General features: G+C 34.6%; 1 protein-coding gene across 1 annotated transcript; it reads right to left on the reverse strand.

Annotated features, from left to right (window-relative positions):
- Positions 1-6,135: 6,135 nt before the first annotated feature.
- On the reverse strand, positions 6,136-11,966 carry LOC145316357 (trypsin-like). Its single transcript, XM_080156798.1, has 10 exons — positions 11,840-11,966; positions 11,315-11,367; positions 10,888-10,976; positions 10,443-10,504; positions 9,884-9,945; positions 9,434-9,604; positions 8,947-9,069; positions 8,272-8,346; positions 8,112-8,161; positions 6,136-6,256 (listed from the first exon to the last, which is right to left on the reverse strand). The coding sequence occupies exons 1-10, from the start codon at positions 11,907-11,909 to the stop codon at positions 6,154-6,156; spliced, it is 858 nt and encodes a 285-aa protein (XP_080012924.1). The 5' UTR covers positions 11,910-11,966; the 3' UTR covers positions 6,136-6,153.
- Positions 11,967-24,181: the final 12,215 nt, after the last annotated feature.

Below are 24,181 nucleotides of genomic sequence, written 5' to 3' on the forward strand. Positions count from 1 at the left end.
AGGATGGAAGGCCAGTTGGTTCATCCGGGACCACACAACGGTCAAACTCCAATTTAGCGACCTCAGCTCTGTCCTCCAGCGACTGAACAAGTTCATCCCGTAGACTTTTTGGAATGAAATCTTGCCAGCCCAAATTCAGCAAACATGTTTTCCGCAGGACAAGTTTAATTCTCAACAGAATAGGGCTGCAAAGCCCGATCGGGTCGAAGGTTTGGGCGGCGAACCTGTGGACCATCTTCTTTGTCAGATTCTCGTCCAAGGCGTCCTGGAGGTTGTACAAATCAGCATCCTCTTTCACCTTCCTTCCCTTGACTTTACCATCTTGGTTGACTCTTGTGGCAATGGACAACACATCGGTGGCTGGCTTCCATATCAGCCCGAGAACCTTGGTATGCTGGCAATCATCTCCAGAATAAATGACTTGTTTGAAGGAAAAACTACCTTTGCCGATAATCCTGTCGGCCTCTTTCATCATCTCCTTGGCTTCTGGCTTCGATCCTGCTCCCGAAATAACATCATCTATGAAGCTGTGCTTCTCAAGCTTGACTGCAACTGGAATCTGAGGTAACTTGAACTCCTCATCAGGGTAGGTAGGTATTTGTGGCTCCTTCCATAATTCAGGTTTGGCTACAATTTCACTACCGTTTATTTGTCCCTCTCCATACATCTCCTTGACCTCTGCTTCACTCTTTCCGCCGAACAGGCGGGACGTCAACTTCAGGGCTGTAACTGCCAAATTTCCCGCAGCTAACTCGCCGAAATTTACAACTTTGGTCAGGTAAATTTCAAGTGGACCATCTGGCGTCGGGGAAAATAAAACTCTCTTCATCTGGCTGTCAAACTCTGTGGCCAGGATGGAGTTATAAAACTTGGAGATATCCGCGGTTATACCAACCTTGTAACCGCGGAAAAGCATCAAATGATAAAAAATCTTCTGCATTGGCGGCGGGCCTCCCAGCATTATGTTATTAAAACTGGTACCCTTGAACGTCAGAGAACTATTTGCACACAAACGCATGGGTGTGGAACTTGAATCCTCCTTGAAAGCAACCACTATTGATGAACAAGACTTAGGTCCTTCATACTGCAACTCTTCAGGCGTGGCTTTTTGGAAAACGCCTCTTCTTATGGCGTCGTTGAATACCTCCACATACATTCCATAGGTACCTTCCTTGACCATCCTGGCACGATCCTTTTCAGCAATTTTGCGGGCTAAACTCTCATTGTAGGGTAAAGTGTGAGGATCTTCAATATAAGCATATTGACCTGTCCACTTGTTGGACTGCAAGTCTAGTGTTAAACCTGCCTCAATTATCCTCTGCCTCTCACGCTGGTCCCAGGTAGTGCCGTCGGCCATAGCCTTGCACTCCTGACAAGCAGTACATCCTGGACAAAGTGCCTGCGGCTGTATGCCAAACGATTCAGACGTCAGAAAGTCTGGCAAAGTGCCTCCACTGACACTGACAGCCTTATAAGCTGACTTTTGATCTCCAGCTCCACCATCAGCACTCGTACAGATAAAACCACTACCAAAAATGGTTCGCCACAACATAGACTGGCCCACTTTCTGGTAGGTTGAAGGAAACACGTCAGGATGTGTATTTCCAATGATGATATCTAAGCCTCCACTAATATATGTAAACCTTTCTGGCGGCATTTTAAATATATCGGCGGCAGTTTCGGGGTGGACCGAGCGCATCTCGTTGGCCCCGCCGAGGGTAGGCATGACAGCTGCCTCAAACTCCCTCAGATTGCCGTCCCTATCCTTCAGATAAAACACAACATTGCGGCAGGAAGACTCACTGCCATCAGCTACAGAAATAGTTGTATATCTGCCAGTAGATTTCAGCTTCAACTTGTTGGATAACTTCTCAGACACAAGTGGCAAATTTGCCCCGGAGTCAAACATTACCGTGGCGTGGCAGGTGCCGCCGCCAGGTGCTACAACAGGAACTAACTGAAGTAAGAAGGTACAGGGGCTGGGTGCAGAACTTGACTTGTAGACTGTATTCACACCAGCACTAGCCTCATGGAGTAACCTGGAATGGTATCTGTCGCAATTATTAGTACCACAAACACCAAGCTTCTCAGATTTATTACACTTGTCAGCAGTATGGCCGTCGCACAAGCAGAGTTCACATAACTTCTTCTGCTGGACAATTTTCTTTCGGTCAACCACATCCATCTTCTTAAATGTGAGGCAACGGAAAATCGGGTGCTTCTCCTTGCAGCTCTCCACAGGACATGCACTGTTCCACTTGGAAGCCTTGTCCTTCCCAGCCTTTCCATTCTTATTGTCGCTGCGGCCAGATACTTGCGCGGCGGCAGCTCTGTCACGATTTCTCTTGCCGGCGCCATTGTCATAGGACATATCACCAGCCAACATGGCACCCCTGGTCCTCTCCAGCAGTTCAACAATCTTCGGGATGTTGGGTTGGTTCATGCTACCTAGCTCCATCATAATTTTGTCTCTCAAATTCTCAGGGCACTTGTCTTTAAAAATATGAATGAGAGTCAGGTGGTTGTAATCCTTAGCTGCAGAACCAACGATGGCTTCTACCTCCTGCATCATGCTCTTGAAGGTAGCAATTGCGCTAACCACGTCCACAGGTTTATCCACAGGTTTCATCTTGTTCAACTTAGTTAAAATCCTCATGAACCGGCGAGTGTTTGATAAAAACATCTGGTCAAGAAACGCCCATTGTTCATTGTGATCTCTAATCGCTGACACTTGCTTGCGTAGTTCCGGGTTGGTTATCACCTTCTCCATACACAACATCAGACTTAACCTCTGGTCAGCAAATCCATAACCAGAACATAGATCTTTGAAGACCTGTTTAAAGTTTGGGTAATCCGTGTCAGTTCCGTCGAACGACGGCAACAAACTGTTGTCCCAGCGCCCATACTGCGGGTTGGAACTCCGAATATCCACAGCAGACATACTTCTGGAGAGCATGGCAGGTGTCCCACTCTCATCCAGATTAGATGAACGACGTTCCATCTCTCTAAGCCTTCGGTACATATCACGTACTTCTTGGCGCAACTCCACGGAAATTTTAAGAACTCCCATGTCCATCTTCACCTTCTCAATGACGTCGAGGTTCCTGGCGACAGTGCTTGACCTCGCGTCATCTGAATCATTGTCAAGCCAGTACAGAATTTTTGTACACTGCTCCAACGACGCATAAACTTTATCTGCAACAGTTTTCTGCTCACTAGCTTCATCCAAATCACGCTTAAACTCGCGCAGCTCACTAGTCTCCACGGCAGGTTTTAGACTTTTTATTAGGTCAGATTGGTCCTTGACCTCACTAAAAATGTCACGAATTGATTTTACATTCACATTTTCACATGAACTAAAACTTTGGCAGGCTTTTAGATTGTCATAAAACAATTTTAACTGTTCATCAAAAACTTCTAGCCTTTCACTGCCAATAGCGATTGCTCGCTCAATTTTCTGCTTTTTGGTTAGTGGCATATTGATTCACTAGGTACTTATTTCACAGAAAAATTGTCACAGTTTATTGCATCAATAATTCACTAGATGCTATTGATCTCTTGATGAATGCTAACGCCTATTCATCAGATATTTTGAAATTGTCTCAACCATGACACTTTGGTTGAGCTTGGACTTCCGAATTAGCGGGAAGTTCACGAGATCAGTTGGCGAACATACAAAACCCCCAATACCAGGAACCATCAAGTTTCAACAGCAGGTTTGAATATAGATTTATTGATGAAATTATTTCAAAAGACCTGAAATTACAAGATCAATTAATAAACAGAATAAAATATTATTCGTTATCTTAAAACTTTGAGCACTAAAAAAAATCTTTTTCTTTTCTTATGGTTAAAGAATCTTTGGAAACTTTGGCTTTTAAAGGAAAATTATTTGGTTTAATAAATCATTGTTAAATGCAACAATAAGGCACATAAAAATTACTAAAACATATATTAATCATAATTAAGTTTCATGCTTAGCTGGCTAAAGCCTTTTTTAAAACTACATATAATCGTCCTATACACCATACTTCTTAATCAAATTAACAAATTCTACCTGAAGCTCTTATGGTTTCAAATCCCTGATATACTAGGGTAGTTCACACTCAATGAGACCAATGATAGGCCCAATTTTGTTCTCCGCAATCTTCACACTCTCATATCTCATTCAAAAGTAAAGAACGTGCGCTTCAAAATAAACAAACACTCTATGCCGCGCCACATTATGAAAGGAAAGCCCTAAAAGACGACATTTGCGCTTTGTTTTTGGTTTAATGATAAGGAATTTAATTTCGAACTTGATAAACACAAAGCTTCCTCGAAAAGAGGTTAAGACACGAACCTTGCGGAACAAGCATTACCATTTACCTAACCTAAAATAGCCTATTAAAAACTACCGAGAAGTTAACTGAGCCCCTATATACTAAAAGCGATGCCACTGTAAGTAAAAAAATGCATAAAACTTGTTTATATCCAATTTTAGATAAAAAGGCAAGGTAGTGCAAAGGTAAAATATTGTGTAAATTTAAATGTATAGAAAGTGTATTCACTAAAATTTTTAGTTTTTATTATTGGTAACCGCCCCCCCCCCCAAAAAAAAAATAATCAATCCATCTCTTTTTATTTTATGTAAATTTATAAGACATAAATGCTATTTATACTTTTAATTGTTCCAGATTGTTTAATAAAGTTTCAGAAAATAATGTAAGTTGGGAATTAGTGTTCCGCTAGCAAACTGCTGGATTCTACCTTATATTCTAGTAATACAGTGTCTATAGGTATTCTAATAAATCCAGAAAGCCTAGACGGGGCCACAAAGTTGAGGCTTAACTTTACAATGCATCTTGAAATAACCAAGATAGCATATATGTATTGGTGCTTTGGTTATATAAAACAACACAAGAAAATCATATTTTAAGTTGCGTTTTATGCATTTATATAGAATAGTTATTTAGTAGATATGATAAAAAATGCAAAAATAATTTTCTAAAAGCACAACGAGGTTAGGTGAATTTAAAAAGTAAAATTTTATATTCTTTTCTTTCCTTTGTAAATATTTGACAAGATTCTTTGTTTAAATTTATTCCGTCAAAATAAGGATTAAAATAATCCCTAAAAGAAAGGTGCATGAAACAAAAAAAATTATGAATCTAATTTAATGCATCATATTGTAAACAGCTTTTCACGGATATTTAAATGAAAATAACTTATCGTTCGTGGAATATTGTCTGTAATTCGATAAAAATGATTTTTCAGTATGGATGAGAACCGATTATAATCAAGTGAATATTAATTCGGTTTGGAGCTGTACTGAAAAAAAGTATTTTATATAATGTTCGATTTAATTGTTATTAATTAATTTGTTCAGAACCAAGGACTTGTGACCATAGACGTCCAATGGGGGGGGGGGGTAAAGGGGTAATTACCCCCCCCCCCCCCAAATGTATTTTTGGATTTTCAATTTTTTACCCCCCCCCCAAATAAAAAAATGCCTCTATGAAATAAAGATTACCCCCCCCCCCAAAAAAAAAATGAGCTTGGGGGTGCCAAAATTTTTATTTTCAAAATTTTACCCCCCCCCCCCCAAATAAAAAAGCTTGGACGCCCCTGCATGTGACCGTATGTCTCCTATTTATAAATCTTTAAAAATTTAAATATCGTATCCCTGGTCCCTGAACTTATCTAAAAATATTTGTTAAATAAATATATTGTTGCAAACATTCTTCTGGCAACATTCTTCTAAAACATTTATCAACAAACTTTATACAAAATTCTGTACTACAGAAATAATTTATTCAGAGGCGTGCAGAAGGGGTGTAGGGGGTGTATCCCTCCCTTGCCAAGGGTCTACACTTTCCTAACACAGCCAATGCAATGGGTGAGTCAAGCAAAATAAGTCCCCCCCCCCCTTAAATTCAATGGGGGTGTGAAAAAAGATAACACATCTCTTGATGTTCACCCCCCCCCCCCCTAAAGCTCGCACCCCTACACCATCATCGAATTTGGGCTAAGGGTGGTGTCGCAATTTTCTATATATATTTATTTATTATCCTTCTCAATTTTTTTATTATTTGCTTCTTTATCAATTGTCTGTAATTTGCCCTAATTAAAATAAAACTAATTAAAAACCATGAAGAAAATAAAGTTAATATTTTATTGATTAAGAAAATTTATAAAGGTAATTATTGTTAAAAGTAAAATATTGATTGTGTTGGTTTTGTTGGATGATGAAGTTGGTACTTTGGAAATTTTATCCCTGAAAAAAAGATGTTATAGCTGCGATGTTTCTCTACAAAACCTAATGCGCTGTTCTGTTATGTTTGTGCGGCATTCGCAATCGTTCTCGTGGACTGAGCGAGTGATGTAAAGGAAAAACTCAAAGACGTGCTAAATTTGGAGTTTTATAAAAATGTACAGCATGACCCTCGAAAAAGTATTTTTAAGCATCTGCAGCCCTTATTTCTCAATGAATTATTAAAAAATGCATATGTCCTTATTCTCCATAGTATTCCACGTAAGTAGATATAAAAATATTTTTTTTTACCTCCATTAACACCGGAGATTTTTAGAGCTAAAGTTTTGAAAAAGTTACTGAGAAAAAGAATTTTTTTTTGCTTCTCTTATTTTTTGTATGGTTATATTATGTTTTTCTGGCAATTGAATAATGAGACACAAAGAAAAACAAGTTAACTAATTATTTCTTTTTTATTCCACCAAAAACTATAAATTTTTAATGGCAAAAAATATTACTGAATGAATTGATTATTTGCAAATTTTAGGTTATTTATTAACCCTTATCTATAGAAAAGGATTAATTATGACAGTTGCTCCGCCTACCTTTCTGACATCTCAATTATTTAATAAGGGGTAAATTAAGCTTTTTAGGCTAAAAAATCATTATGTTTTATTTTTATTTTCTTTATAACTTTTTTGTTATTAAAGTTAGGATTGTGAAACAAAAACAATATTCCTGCTATATTCATAGAGATTTATTTGGTTTTTTAATCTTAAACAATTTTGCCTAATAAGTAAGTTTTTCAAAATATCATTAAACTAAAAAGACTCAAAAAATATGTGTAAAAAATGCTTTTTACTCAAAAACTAAATTTTTTATTTCATTTTTGTATAAAGTTTCTGCTAGTAACAAAAATAAAAGGATTTCTAGCTTAATTTTGCTAAAAAAGTCGTATCATGTTAAAAGTTACTTTTTCCTCAGTCACTTTTTAAAAACTTTAGCACTAAAAATCTCCGGTGTTAATGGAGGTAAAAAAAAATATTTTTATATCTCTTTACGTGGAATACTATAGAGAACAAGGACATATGCATTTTTTAATAATTCATTGAGAAATAAGGGCTGCAGATGCTTAAAAATACTTTTTCGAGGGTCATGCTGTATAAATTTAATCTAAAAAGATCTTTATACATATCAACGGTCAACTCTCTGTGAAACAATTATTACTTTTTTATTTTACCTGCGGATACGCCCCCTAGAAGCCTCTAGGGGCAATTAATGTGGGATATACTCTCCCCCCAAATAGTTAAAAACCTTGGATCTACTGCAGTTCACGGTAAAATATTGCTGGTAACGAATATTGCTAAAAAAATATGAATTTTAAAAGCTGCTAGCTGCCGAACGGCTGAACGTACAGATCATACCCGCAAACCATTTTAAGCGGCATAAGAAGGCCTACAAATAATCTGGAATAGCCAAGATCAAATGATGCACAGGGAAAGCTTTACTAAAGAAAAACCGCGTAAAATAGGTCTTTTTCGCGCATTTCTCTGCACTGCGAGATAATTATGCATTATTTATTTATGGCTATTCCAGATTATTTGTAGGCCTTCTTATGCCGCTTAAAACATTGTGCGGGCGTGATCTGTACGTTCAGCCGTTTGGCAGCTAGCAGCCTTTAAAATTCATAAATTTTTAGCAATATTCGTAACCAGCAATGTTTTACCGTGAACTGCAGTAGATCCAAAACCTTTCCTGGACCTATAAGAAGCTTCATTAAAAAGGAGAACCATATAGGTTCAGCACTTAGCGAATTTTTTCACTACAGACAAAAAAAAGCTTACTACTTTATATATTAGGATAAATTTTAATATATTACCTTATCCAATGAAGATAGCTGGAGACTCTGGTAAAAACAGGATAACCTCCCTGAATAGTAAACATTCATAATCTAATAATTGATGAATAAATGTGTAATGGGGTAGATACGTATAACAAAAAAACAATTTGCCTCAAATTTTTATTAACTTAATTTATACCTGAGAGCAATCCCTGACAGGACTGAAGATACCAACAAGTTTCTGGTTACATTGTAATGGACCACCCCTGTCTCCCTGGTAAAATAAAGGTTTTAATAGTCTTTTTTAATAACCTGTAGCACATCCACTCGTCGTCGGAGAGGTGAAAAATTTAAATCTCGGCTCAACATCGCCTCATAACTAAAAACGTTACAAAACAGTTCCCACTGCTTCTATGCCAGATGCGTGACAATAATAGAGTAGGTGGAATTCCTTAGTTTTAAATATGTGCATGCATAGTTAGGACTTCCAGACAAAATTCGTACAATAAAAGAGTTGGTTGTCTGTTGGGTGTTACTTAAACTAATACTCTGGATGTTTGGACGGAATAGGATAGATTTGGCTCCCCTTAGTTCTCCAAGGTTGTTGGACCTGACGCTAAAATGTCATGTATGTAAGTTGTAGCCCTAATGTCTTAACGGCACGACATTGTCTACGTGTAATTTCAATTGCATTTAAAGGTTTTCCTTTAAATGCATTTAAGGGTTTTCCTTTAAATGCATTTAAGGGTTCACTAAAATTTAAATAAGGATATTTCTGAGATCTAAATGACAACCTGCATTAGTCTAGTACAAAAGGGGCTTGTACAAAGGAAGAGATAAGGGCAAATGGACCATAACTATCCTATGTACCTACCCTGCATGGAACTTTGTTCTGTTGTGATTCGGTTCCTCCAGCACAAATTATTGAATCAGTCACTTGGAACTCATCAGCGTATTCATCCCTACATTCTTTATTAGATACAACTGCCAGAGAAACCTAAATTAGATATCAAGTTTTCAGTATGGCTTTGAAACCAATTAATATCCGCTGGATTAGAAGTTGATAATTTGAACGATTCTTTTTTTAGTTAGAATGGATAAAAATAGAAAAATTGCCATATACAGTCCAGGGAAAGTAAGCTCTGGCTAAAAGATTGCTTAGCGTTGAAATCCTTTTAACAACTAGAGATAACCTAGAGACATACTCTCTAAATCAGCCAATTGGAGAACAGTTCAAGTACAGTCCAAACTTATCATTGGTTGAAATTTATTTCCTAGTATAGTGTGTAGCACATGACAAAACTATAATACATAGGTTAGCTAAATAGTTGAGCCCTTGATTTTATCATAATATAGAGTACCTTTTGCAGTATATTAGAAATATCTCCATTGTGCTGTTTTTCTCCCCAGCCAGTGAATGTACAATTTTGTCCAGGTGGTACCGGTTCCTGTTCTCCAGGTATTGATATTACTGATACGCTGGAGCTATCTACTACAGGGTACTCCAAGCCAACCAAACAAATATCATTCTCCTATTTAGAAATATTTATTTTTAAAATGGATGAATCTAAAGAGTAGAATAAAGGCAAAACAGCTTTTATTTTACTAAAATCATAAATTTCAAGGCTCAGCAGCCGCCTGTTATCCTCATGAAAATCAACCTTTTACAATTTTAAAAATCAGCTGGAAGTCTAAACCTAATCTAAATATGACAATTCCTCTTTTAAAAAAAAACGATCGGAAATACTCTAGGTAATTATAGAGTAGCTGCGCATTAAAAAATTGGATGTAAGTTTAAAAAGTGCTTTAACCTCTGTGAGGAAATTATAATGTGGATGGATAATGATCTGTTTAATTCCAATAGTTTCCTCTTCTAAAAATAATCATATGTATCATTCACAATTTTCACAAGAATATAAAATTTTAGTCACATATATATTTATTCTAGGATGAAGTTATTTTTTTCTTCAAATTTTAAATGATAAAATAACTATAACTCATAAAACTGAAATTCATACTTTATTCAGAACATTAGTTTAATCTAAATAACAGAATACTTGTCTTAATCAATTTTAAAGATCGTGTTTTTAAAGGTTTGGTTAGTATTATTTAATCAAATGTTTATTTTAATTCTTGCTATGTTAGGTTAAACTAGTAGCTTCTCCCCTAGTCTCTGGGCTTCGACATTAGATTGGATGAAGGTACACATAAAACATTTGTTTCATTTTCATAATGACCAATAAATTCTCTCTAAAGAAAAACCTAATCGGTTCAGAAGTTAGAACGAACGAACAGACAGACGGACAGACAACGTTCTACTTTCTATAAAAAGGTACACATTGAAGTTAAGCTGCGAGTAAAAAACAACACCTTCTTCTATTTCTTGCATCTTCCAGTTTCCAACAACAACTTTAAAATTATCATTCAATTCTCTAAAAAAGTTTTAATATATTACAGATAGAGGCCATGGCTGAAATATTGTCGATAACCATTTCTTAAAATCACATAATCAACTATTACTTAACTTATTGCGTCAATCGATATATTATTACTTGGATGTTGCACCAGATTTTCATGTATTCTCAAAAAGTGATGCCGGCAGCTGACTAATATTCGACAACCCCCATCCATTCCTTTACCCTACCCATACCCTTCTAATGGATAAACGAACTGACTTTCCATGTTAGCAAGTTAAATTCACGACACATTTTTCCCTTTCAATATATCCACGTATATCCTATACCCGTTTCAAGACAACATGGCATTAAACGTATTTTCTAAATGAAACACAAATTATTCATGTTAGAATTCTTACAGATATAAACAATGTGCAGATGTGAGTACCCAGTATTTATTAATTAGGGCTCCGCCACAATGAAGAATTCCATTATGAGTTATAACAACCTTAATTATAAAATAATTAAAATTGGTAAAGCTTTTTGTATGACAAAATAGTGGAAATTTTTAGCCTGATAGTTTATTTTAAAGATCTAATTATGATTGGTTGGTACTAAATAGAAGTGTCCAAGCTTTCCCACTAATAATCTACATTACGGGTAAGTTTGTTTATTATAATTTGAAGTATAAATCAAATCATCAAATTAACCTCAAGAACCATGAAACTACATATAAATAACAGGAATAATTACTTGGGGCGTTTTGATGGTGTTCCAATCGTTGGTCTTTCAGTCTGTTATTTTTAAAAATGTGAAGTAGTTTCGCTACTAAAACAGTATTTTAACCTGATAAGGGAATTCTCCGTTGACTGTGTCTTCGCCTCCAACTATCCGTTCCCCTATGCATATATAAAAGAAACAGGATGTCTTTGAGTGTTTCTGTGTGTCTGCTTGTACCGAATGATCTCAATAACCGCTGGACCGTTAATTTTCTCATTTAAACCAAGGCCAGGGAAAGATTTATATTTATTATGGGGGAGGTTAATACCAACCTCCCAAAAGAATAAAAATAATAATAAGCCCAACCCTTAAAAAAATTAGTTAATCTTTTAAAAACTGAAATTAAAAGTAGGGGAGGTGGGTCGTCTTACCACCTTCCCACCTATAGTTCCCCTACAGGCCTCAAAAACAATAAATAACAAATAAACTATAAAAACCATAAAAACTATTATATGAAGTATTCATTGTTTCAAGCTTAAGATTTCAACAACTACTAAACAATTTTAAGGGAATCTTTACTTGGTATTTACATGCCTGTATTCAAATACATCAGATAGTATTCCATCAATTATTTAATTTAATGATAGATACCTGCTTCACAAACATTAATAATATTAACACTTATTAATAATATTCCAAAAGTGACTAAATTTATCCACATTGTACTTTTAACTAAACAATTATCTCTTTAGTTTCATTACAAGTATTAATATAACATTTTTGCAACAGATAGCAAATTAAGAAGCGCAGCTTCTCTATAAGTAACTTTGTTATTAGTGAGTTGAAACGTGTAGGACAAATAAATGTTTTCTTTTAGGACATATTTTACAGTTAAGTAAGACTATATCTAACCCTGGAGGTTCAGGTGGCTTCTGGAGGCCAATATCAGGCATTTTTAACATAAATATATATATGTTTTCGTGTTTTCGTGTCACCTCAATACCTAGCCTAATAATAAAGTTATTCCTCTCCCCCTCGCCTAAATATGATCATTCTTGTTTCAAATATTGTTTTCACAGATTAAGTTTTTTTTGTGTTTATATGACTAACTATAGTTTTTATTCACGTCAATATAAAGGATAAGTTTTCTAAAATCTATAAATAACACAGATATAAAAATGTTTTACCAAAATTAGATTTTGTATAAATTAATTCCCGTCACGTCCTATGCTTCTAGATTGGTGGAGATAGTTCCAATACATTGTGCTGTCCAATCAGAGATTGATCACTGACACTGATTATCCCCCCCTCCCCCCCCCCCCCACACACCCTCCTGGTTCCAGCTACTCAAATACACATCCCAAGAGCCTGAATAGCCCAGCTCAGGAAGAGGGATATGTATGCGCTAAAATAATTATTAGAATGAAATTTCCAGTATTGCCTCGAAACTGTTGGATATTCGCTGGATTAGAACTGGTTCTTAGCCATACTGAAAAATCATATGTAGCATCGAATTACAGGCAATTTTCCACAAATTTTAAAATAAAAATCATAAAATTAATACCAGTTTTGTCAGACCGGGCCATCTACTACTCAGTGATATCAAAACTGGCTCTAATAATTTTAATATCCTCGGAAAGCTGTATTAGTACGATGTGATGAATATCTATTCATTTGATTTTATTTTTAGAATACACGTTCTCTTTTGAGATTTTAGTCAGAGTGTTGATAAAAGTTTTCTTGACAAACAGCAATAAGTAAGGGAAGTCAAACTATTTGGATAGTTTAAAAGACATAAAACATTTGAATCAATAATAAACTTTTCGACTTATATTGCGTCACCACTACGTACATTATCCGTATGTTGTAGGGTAGGTGATTGGTTCGAATCTTTGCCCTACAAAGCATCAAAACTATAGACGTGTCACGTGAGAAACGATTCCTACAGTTGTTATGTCATCAGGTGTGCAACATAAATAGCTAGAGCACAAGGAACGCATTGACCCAAAACGGGCGCAACTCATTGAAATGCACAGCTTGGTCTTTCAGATTCTTCCAGACAAAGGTCGTGCAATTAAAGGGTTGAATTTATGAGGTAAGTTTGGCTATTTGTTCAACAGATTTAATCCAGAGTAGGGTTGGGCCGGATATCCGGCCGGATACCGGATATTAAATCTATCCGGTTACATGATATCCGGCTGATTTTTGACGCCGGATATCCGGTAAATTGCCGGATATCGAACGTTGGCCAGATATCCGGCCGGAACCGGATATCCGGCATTAGAAATCAGCCGGATATCCGGCCCAACCCTAGTCCAGAGATACACCAAAATAAGAACTACTGGTATACCTCGTCCTTTAGGGGTTATCCAGTTTACCTCATCTTAGAAGCATCCCATTTTGCTAGATTGAGGGAGCTTTTCTATTCTGTTGAAGGAATACATAATTTCAGGAAATAGAGTTAAACACAGGGAGTGAAAGGACAGTAGCACAAAAAACCTACAAACAAATTTTCTTGAAAAAAATTGTGAGCTACCAAAGATAATGGGGATGGGATAGGTTAAATGGAGTAAAATAGTGGAATCGTTGTTTTAGCCTGCTACGTGTTTTATTTTATTTAGAGAACATGAAAATTAGGTGTAAGATTCAAGTAATAGTCCATTGTCCCTACCATTTCTTGCCAGAGATAAACTGTATTTTATTCTTTTTAGGTAAATTAGATTTTTGGTTGTGAATTTACTCTGTAAATACAAAGTTTTTGTCTGCCTGTTTGTATATGTACGGCCGTATAAGAAGGCCGCGCAGCTTACGGTAAAGCTTCTGAACTCAGCTGATGCTGCAGTTTAGAAAACATAGCCCTTGCTTTTATAACCTATTGTTAAATAAGATGTACTCTTATTTGATTGTGCAAAAATATTGTGTTTTTCACATAAAAACTTAAACAAATATTTAAATAGATGCTATAATACTAGAATATTTAACTCCTGGAGATAAAAATAAATTCATTATCTTTTAATAAGAAAACAAGGATGACAACATCCATACGTAGCGAACCACAAAGATATGGATTAACAAACGGACAAAATCGAATCAAACTAATTTTCAGTGATCATAAAAAAGGAAGAAAAAGAAAGAGAAAGAAGGATAGTATATTAAAAAAGATAAAAAGAATAATAAAAAAATCACGATACCTTTATTAAAATATCTATATCTTTTGTTGCGTGACCCTTGACTCGCAACGAAATCAGGGTGTGTACTTAATGCTCTTTGGAAATAGAACCTCTAAAGAATATCAAAGATATGTTCTTTTATCTACGCAAAAAAATCCGTTAGAACGACGGGAGATTGTATAATGTATATGACTATTTATAGTTTATGAATTAATCTAATATTGACCTGTCCCTGACTTACATAGGTATGCAAATATGTTTATAATTAGGGATAAGACCATGGCCGACAAATTGATGTAAATTTCCAATGGTGATGCACATAATTACCCCTTATGTAGATTACAATTAGTGGTTGAAACGGTTTGACACTCATTTCAATGAACCAACCCATCAAAATTAAAACAAGTCCTCAAAGTTGTTAAGCCAACGAATAAATTATTATTTTAATTTTTTGGGGACTAGTGTCCAATGTCCCCTCCCCCCATGAAATATATAGGTATGTGAATGTGTTAATAATAGTCAAACAAAGCTAACATATGAGATGCAATAATGGATGGTAAATATTTACACAACAGCACTCTCAACCACAAACTAAATATAACTATTTAGAATCTCATATTTCATCATGAAAACTTGGTGAACTATCATATCAGCAAATGAACTAGATATCAGATACGCAAATGAATGCCATATTACAATTTAATAATTGATAAAATAATTCAGTGCTTAATTAGGTTTCAAGCATATGAATTATTGCATATTCATCAACTGAATATCTTCTCTATAATTTATTTTATCTGTTTAACCTTCGCTATTTATGGATGTTGTCATCCTTGTTTTTCTTTAAATGTCAATGCTAAATGGTATTTCTATGGTATTTCTAAATGGTATGCACCAAAAGAGGCTTTTGGTGTTCAAAGAGATTTTAATATAAGACAAACACTAGAGTGATGTTTAGCCATTAAAAGTTGGGAGTATAATTTACATATTAAGTACATAAAGCAATTATATGAGAATATATAAACACGCGGCTTTTCTCCTAGCCTCTAGGGGCTAGGCAACAAACAGAGTTTAGTGAGAAGTAAAATCTCTGCCTCCTCTCCAAGATCAACTTTATTTATTTATTCATCTTTTCATTTAGCTCCACCTAATAACAAAAGAATAAACAGACAACTTAACAAATATAGTTTAATATACATAGTTGCTTCACAAAAAAAAACAATAATCTTGCATAGCATTTTACAAGTGACAAGAAAAGCTAAATACAAAAAAGCGTTTTATTATACAAATAAAAATTTCCTCTATAAGATATAGACGGATATAGTAAGCTGTAAAGACAGAGCTCATTGTTCAGAGAAAGAAGCAAATGAGTAATTTCCAGATTTTATGTAGTTGCAGACATACGGAAATAAATTTTAATTCAGATAGATCAGCTTCGCTACTATAACTTGGATGACAACATCCATAAGTAGCGAAGCACAAAAAATAAATTGACAAATGGACAAATTGTATCAAGCTAAAGTTTTATAGTCATAAATAAGGAACTAAAAAGTAGTCGGACTGCTATGGATGTTATATACCAAAAAATGCTCAATAATGATGGGAATGTTGACAAAAAAATCAGAGGTCTAGCTTTAATAGCAGCTGAGTAATCTCATTTCTCTATAGCGTTACGGACGGACAGGAAAGTGAATTATAAAGTAGCTTTGCTACTACAAAAAGAATATCGTTGTGTGATGTGATGAGACATAAGAAAGATGATGTGAAAACAGGAACAAAACAAACACTTGATAAAATTGAGTTGTCTCTCTGGACTAACATCAAGGTATAACAAGGACAATTATTTGCATCAAAAGCATATTTAAACACGGATAAAATATAAAAATTATCAGGCATCTAAAGGGATAAGACAATGGCAGATAAATTAATGTACATCCCAAATGATGACACAAAAAATTACCCCTTTTGTAGATTACAATTGGTGGTTGAAACGTTTAGGCAATCAATTAAATGAAACGACCAATCAAAATTCAATAAAAGTCCCCAAGGAGTTAGGTCTATCTTAGTTGAAAAACGTCTATCTTAGAAGCCAGCTTAAATAGCAGTAAGAAACTAATAGTATTCGTTAATTACTTTAGTAGCAAACATACAGTTGATTTGAAATAACCCTAATATAGAGCACCTCCGCTACAAAATATATATATTGTATTTATTCAAGGGTGGGTGTGTGATCAGAATAGGCATGTGGAAAAAAGTGAAATAATCTTCGAAAAAAAAATCTTGGGACCTTTGTTGGCCCAGGTCTATGGCCCCACGAAACATATAAAACAGGAATAAAATCTTTAATTTTCTTTTTCCTATTCACGGACAACTGTCTATGATACCGTAGCAGAGATATTTGATTTCCTACAGTTAGGTATCCCTTTAAGAAATGACTATTTATCTGTGTATAAGATAGGTATACCTACATTATATGATATATGTAGTATAAAAGAAATTCCTTTAAAATAAATCATATTAGGCCAAACACTACAAAATTTACTAGGGTAGCCTAAGAGTTAAGATTTCCGAGCCTTTTATAGAAAACCCTACATCATATCCTACCCTAAGAAATTTTATTGGATTTAGCCAATTTTCTGAATTATAGATATTTAAAAAAAAATATTTATCAATACTTACAACTTACACCAGATTATTTACTCTAAAAAGTGAAACTTGTACATGGCTAATATAACGACCCCCCATCCCCTCCTTTTACCCTATCCCCCCCCCCTAAAGGATGAACGAACTGATCAATATACGATGTCCAAGTTAGCAACCCAAACTGACGACAATTTTCCACTGTCTATTCTATATCCATTTTAAATAATATATACCATTGATCTAACTTTTGTATCAAATGAAAAGAATTCTGTAAGGAAAGAGCTGTCAAAATTTAATTCCTTGAATGAATTGTTTAAAATGGTTTGGATAAAATCTGAATGAGATATTAGAACGTAGAAACCTTGCTGTATTGTTGCCTCTTTCCCCATTTAAATTACAGGAATAAAGACAAACACTATCAATAAAGACAACTTCTTTTCTGCCATAAATAATGTTTTAACTTATCGTTAATTTGAGACTTTTGGAATGTGTCCTTTTTTATGCTTAAGACTTTTTTTTCCATGCCTCTTGGATTTTTATTTTATCCAATATTTATTCAAGAATTCTTTTGACTTATTTCCTTTTAAAAAATCAAGTATTGGAAAGAACTATTAAAGAAAAATCATATATTGCATTGTATCACAGACAACTTAGCTATGGCCTTCTGTCCCTCGGGTCTAACAAAACTGGTTTTAAACTTAAAATTTTTGAGATTGATATCCGCGGAAAGCTGTCTATTATATGATGCGATAAATTATTATCTCACCTTAAATGATTTATTTTAGAAAAGGATTTTATTGTGAAGATAATGTCTCGTCCGACATAAAAAAATATTAAAACCACTACGGGACCAATAAAGACAAACAAACCCTCTTCTTTGTATTATAGATAATTTTTTTTGTGTTTGGTCTACCCTTATTCCTGAAATATATATTCAGATAAGAGATAACCTGGGGCTATGCTAAGGCTGGAATATGGTAGGAAGAAACAATATTCCCTGCCATATTCACCCTCAGGGGCGTGCACACCATTCTGGAGGAAGGGTTTTTTAAACCACTGGGGAAGGTTTATCCATATACTGAAAGCTAACCTGTTTGAAGTGCTGGAAAGTGTCATGTGTGACGTCATAAAAATACGTCACACACGAGAGAAGAAGTGGGAAATGAAACCCCTAAAAAAGATAGATTTATACGTATTTTCATGACGTCACACTTGAAACTTTCCAGCGCTTAATTTTCTTTCTTGATATATACCTGTTTTGAGTTTACAGGATTTTTTTTGTTGGGGGGGGGGGGGGTGCATTTATAACACACTATGTAAACGCCCTTGCTCACCCACACCAAAAGAAATTCTTATAGCTTGCAGCAACAATTTAACATCAGTTTTTGGTAAGGACAACAATATTAAACAAGAAGCTAAATTCAATATTTAGGTATTGAGTTTTCCTATTATTCTAAGTGGACTATTATCAGCTTTCTGCCTGTAATATTGTAATGAAAACAGAGCTGGATCTTTAAATCATTTCAATGGTGCGCCAAGTCAGGAAGAGCCAACTTTCCACCCATGAGAGCACAGCATTTTACGAAATGCCGCGATGTGATTGGCTGAAATTCGGCGCACCCCGATTTAGCGCACTATTGAAATGATTTAAAGTTCCAGCTCAGGTGAAGGGAATTAAATCAAGGAAGGATGGGACATTTGTCACTTGTACCTAAAGTTTTATAAAAAAAACATTCTTTTTCTTTCGTTGGCTTCCAAACAATGTTTGGTACTTTTACTAATTCTCGATTGGTTGGTTCAAACGAGTAGTGTTCAAATAATTGAAGTGTATAGAGGGGGTTACTTTAATGTTAATCCATTGTCTAATCCCTTAAGATCCCTGACTATTCATATGTATGTACAGCTTATAAATACATACTGTTGTACATACTCTGATCTAAAAAATTGTCTTTATTAGTTGTGTAAGAAAATGAGCTCTGTTCATAGCAGAGGATTAAAACTTTGATTAAAATGGTAATTTTGGAAACTTTCCTCTAATCAACAGCGGTGTAATAATAATTCAAGCGGTTCACCCCCTCCCCCCCTCCCCTAACAGCAATCCATTTTTTAAGGATGTGCAATATTTCTTAAGGTTAGGCTTACAGTCCTGCAAAACTAGTGCCAGAGTACAATTCTAAAAACCATTCTTTTATATAAAACTAGCGGCTACGCCCCCAAGAAGCCTCTAGGGGCAATTAATGTGGAATATACCTTCCCCCCAAATAGTTAAAAACCTTACCTGGATTTATAAGAAGCTTCATTGTAAAGGAGAACCATATCGGTTTAGCGGTTTGCGAGATCCTTCGTTACAGACAAAAAAGCTTACTACTTTATATAATACTAGTGGCTACGACCCTAGCATTTAGTGGCTCTGTATTTGAAGCGGCAATGAGATCTTAAGCTTCAGACAAAAAAAAACCTGGCTACTTTATATAATAGGAAGATAGTAATTTTTTTAAGACCTCAATAACTGTTTAACTAATAGGGTCAGGCTATTTCGTTTTCAGATTTAAGTCTTTGGATGAATTCAAGCTTTTTTCAAGGCTCTCTCTGTCCCTTCAATTACAAGGGCCATAGATGCTAGGAGCGTATCCGCTAGTAAAGTATAAAGTACGGAAGGGTAGTCTTTTGATATAACAAAGAGATTCTACCAAAATTTCTAGCTTATTTCTTTGAAAAGACAATATATAGGGATTAAGCGAAAGTTAACTAAAAGATAAAAATCTTCCAACTGATACATCCAACTAAGCTATTCATAGTAAAAAATTCGTTGGAAATATTAATTTATCGTTATATCCATGTTCCATTTAGTTTGATGATTAAAAAAACTTTTATAATTTATTACAAAAATATTTAGCATTTTCCAAGAATAAAAAAATTGTCATCAAAAAAGACTTTTCAAGTATGGTTTCAAAACCGATTAATATCCGCTGGATTAGAACCGGTTCCGAGCAATACTGAAAATCACATATCGTATCGTATTACAGACAATTTTTCACTAATATTAAAGTAAAAACTCATAAAATTAAAACCAGCTTTGTTAGCCCTTACCTTCGGATTCTCGGGTCTAACAAATTTGATTTAATATTATAATTTTTTATTTTCATATCAGCGGAAAGCTGTGTCTATAATATGATACGATAAAAAAAATATTATCAAACTAAGCAGACTAACATAGTATCTTTAAACTTAAATCTTCAAGCTAAATTGATAAAAAAGATACGTATTTAAATAAAATTTTCAATATTTAGACATTTAATTTATCCAAGACTAGTTCAAATTTATTAAAGCAATCAAATCTGAGAATAAAAAGATTTGAAATGAAATTTAAATGTTGGCTGTTATGTGTCCCTGTGGTCCTATTCAGTGAAAACCTGCAGTGCGTAATTTTACTTAATCTTTGGGAATTTAAGTTGTATTCTTAGATTTAATATCTGTGGAAATGTTCAATTTTTAATAAAAGCAAAGCTTTCTATAATTAGGGTCGGTCTGTACGACATTCGGTCCGTACGTCCGTCTTTTCGTACGTCCGTACCTGTTAGCCTTTAGACAATTTTGACATGTTAGAAGTGTCCTATGATTATTTTAAACCAAATTTGTTTGATATAATTATCCTATTTATCTGATTTTTTGAAATAATGAATCCTAGAACAACAAAGTCCAATATTATAAGCAAGCATCTCGATAATGAAATCCTAAAAAGTATGTCCCTTTACTTTGTGTATCATCATTGAAGATATACATCAATTTATCGGCCATTGTCTTATCCCTTTAGCTCCCCGTGAACTGTCCCCTATCACAACTAATGTATATACCCAAACATTCTAATATTTTTAGGTAAGAATGTTGCATTACCCTATGAAGCTAAGTGCGAAGCCACACTAGTATCTTGAAAGAAATACAATAAACACCCTCAATACAAATAATGTGAGACAGAAAAATCGACAGTTGAGGTAGACAAAATATTGGGAAATTAGACAAATTAGTAATTAGTAAGCGCCATGTCTAGACTCAATGTAAAAATACACATATGTAATGTATATATTGTAATATATATTATTGTTTTTACGTTTTTATTATATTTAGGCTCTTTAGGGTGTGTACGTCCTAACGTCTGTCAGTGACGGATAGCTCAGATACTTAATTCTAAATGCTTTTGAGAGTAGGATGCCTTGCCTATAGTTCATTAGACATCCTGTATTTTAAATATTTATAATACAAACCAACATCGAACTTTTGAACTATATACTGTTGTATTGATTAATTGTCTGATAAGTAGAGCTTTGCTATCTTTGATATTGTCTTCCTTGTTTATTACACATTTGTTTAACCTGTGTCACTTAAGTATTATAAAGATTAAGATGAATTATACAAAAAATATAATTAGCTAGAAGCATAAAACATGGTAGTTAATACAAATAAAGAACATTAGACCTATTTATTATTTAACAATGTCTCATCGCTTTTTATGTCTGTCTGTATATCTATTAACAAAATATCTCGCAAACCGTTATCACCATTGTTTTCAATTACAGGGAAGCTATTTATATGACGACAGGTTTATTTAATCTACTTTTGGGTGGCTAGGTAAACCCTACATGAAAAATATAAACTAAAATATTTTACACTAAAAAACTGTATAATTTAAGCAAGGAACATCCAAGGGGGGTTATTATTACCCCCCCCCCCAAGCACCTCCCATTTTCTTAATTTTTAATTTTTAACACCCCTCCCTCCCCCCTCCAAATAAAAAAGCTTTGACGTCCTTGCCTCTATGATAAAGATTCCCCCCCAAATTTTAAATTTTCTATGTTTTACCCCCCCACCCTCCTTGATTTCAGCTATTTTATATTTCCTGAGGTTTTTTTACAGGGTTTATCTATAAACCTTCCCTGGACCTAAAAGAAGCTTCACTTTAAAGGAGAACTATATCAGTCCAACGGTTAGCAAGATCCTTCGTCTGTATAAACACATAGACAGATAACTAATAAATAGAATTTAGATTAATTAAATTAATAATTGTAAAATAGTTCTATGTTATTTTGAATGTCATGAGAGGGTAACATTTATCAAATATATTCAATTATTATTTTGAATAGACATTCATGGCCTATAAATAAGGCAGCAAGTAATTAAACAATAATTTATGTGTGTGTGTGTGTGTTTGTGCTTGTGAGTGTGTATGTATGTATTACTGGTCAATTTAATAAAACATAATTTCTATCTTTCTATTAATTACTACTGGGTTTGATATAATTATTTTATATCATGGTTATTGATTCTTCAAATCCGAAAATAGCATTATACCTGCTTTACACATGCAATTACAGCTAGCTACATTAATTTTCATGTTTGATTTTGAAATTTAGTCTATAATATCCATATAAAGCTTCCCTTACAATCACTTACAAGCTAAAGTTCTGCTATTTTAAGATTCTATGTGTTGAGTTCAAGCTTCAGAAACAATTCTTGATAAGTTGGTCATTTAAAAATTTGGGGGGGGTATTTACCCCCCCCGAACCATTTTGGGGGGGGGGGTAATTACCCCCCCCAAAATAAATGTTCTTTAAAAAAAAATTTTGGGGGGGGGTATTTACCCCCACCCAAATTGAATGTTCTTAAAAAAAAATTTTACTGAAAATTTTTTTTTGGGGGGGAGGGAGTAATCCCCGCCCCCCCCCCTAAAAAAATTCATAGTTTGACTCGAGCCTTGAGGTGTAATATATTCTATGTTCCTCGTTTGGTCTCCTAATAGTTAATGAAAAGTATATCCTAATGTTTCAATTAAATCAGATCTTGAAGACCATGATAGCAAAAAATTTAATAGTTTGATCATGTTTTATTTGCTTGGGCCTTTATAATACCTAACTAAATTAGATATTTCATTAAATAATGAAAAAGAATTTCTATAGGCGATTTCTTTGGGAGGATGTCAGGGTGTCTCAAAACTAGTTATAAAACTTACCAGGACCTATAAGACGCATCACTTTAAAGTATAATCATATTGGTTCATTGGTTAGTGAGTTAATTATTGTATTTTTATGTTCTAAAGAATGAGATACTACTATATATTTGAATAGTAGTGGCGCCCTTAGCATCTAAGAACTCATGTTTTCTAAAGGGTAAAAAGGGAGGAGAAAAATAGCCTAAAACCACTCAAAGGATTGACCTATAATAGTGTGGAACCATCATGGGATCTATGTGAAGCTTTCCTAAAAAGGAGAACTCAGTATTAAAAGTAATGAAATCTGAAGCTATAGTCAAATAAACCTTACTTACTACTTTATGTTATAGGATAGTACTTATTAACTTAATAGATTAGGTAGGTGCTTTTTTTACATAATTAAATTACCCCCCCAAAAAATTTTACCCCCGGGGTAAATTAGTTTGGGGGGGGTAATTACCCCCCCCAACAGATTTGGTGGGAGTATTTACCCCCCCCAACAGACTTTAGGGGGGGTAATTACCCCCCCCAATAAAATTTTACCCCCGGGGTAAAAATTTTAGGGGGGGTAAAAAAAAATTTCGGCGCGCTTCGCGCGCCATTTTACCCCCCCAAACACGAATTACCCCCCCCTCTAAAATTTTTTACCCTCCCCAAAAAAAAAGCTTGGACGCCCCTGCTTGCGGATATTGACATCCTTGTTCCAATGAATATTTTAAAAATAATGGATTTATTATTACTTGGATCTTACACCAGGTTATCACGCACTCTAATAAGTTGAAACTTGTAGCTGACTAAAACAACGATCTCCCATCCACCCTCTTTACCGCATCTCCTCAACTTTTAGTGGATGAACGAACAGACCAATAATTGATGTCCATTTCAGTAACCTAAATTGACGATATTTTTCCCCTGTCAAAATATCCACATATATTTTATATCCAATATAAAATACATTTTTGACCATTTTCACTTCCGTTGAAAAGTAGAAAATAATTTGTTTATAAAAAATTGTCCGTTGAAGTATATATGCGCTTATAATTAATGGTTATGTTGAATAGATCTTGCATTAATGTATTTTTAATTACCTCCCCGCATAGGACACGACAATATAAATCACTGATTTGCGTTCATTCAACCAATAATAATTACACAAATCTATAGGGCAGGGATTTGGAGCTGCTAAATTTTTTGACA

Source organism: Acartia tonsa, chromosome 4, assembly GCF_053477335.1.
Source record: "Acartia tonsa isolate MP-2025a chromosome 4, ASM5347733v1, whole genome shotgun sequence".
NCBI classification, from domain to species: domain Eukaryota; kingdom Metazoa; phylum Arthropoda; class Copepoda; order Calanoida; family Acartiidae; genus Acartia; species Acartia tonsa.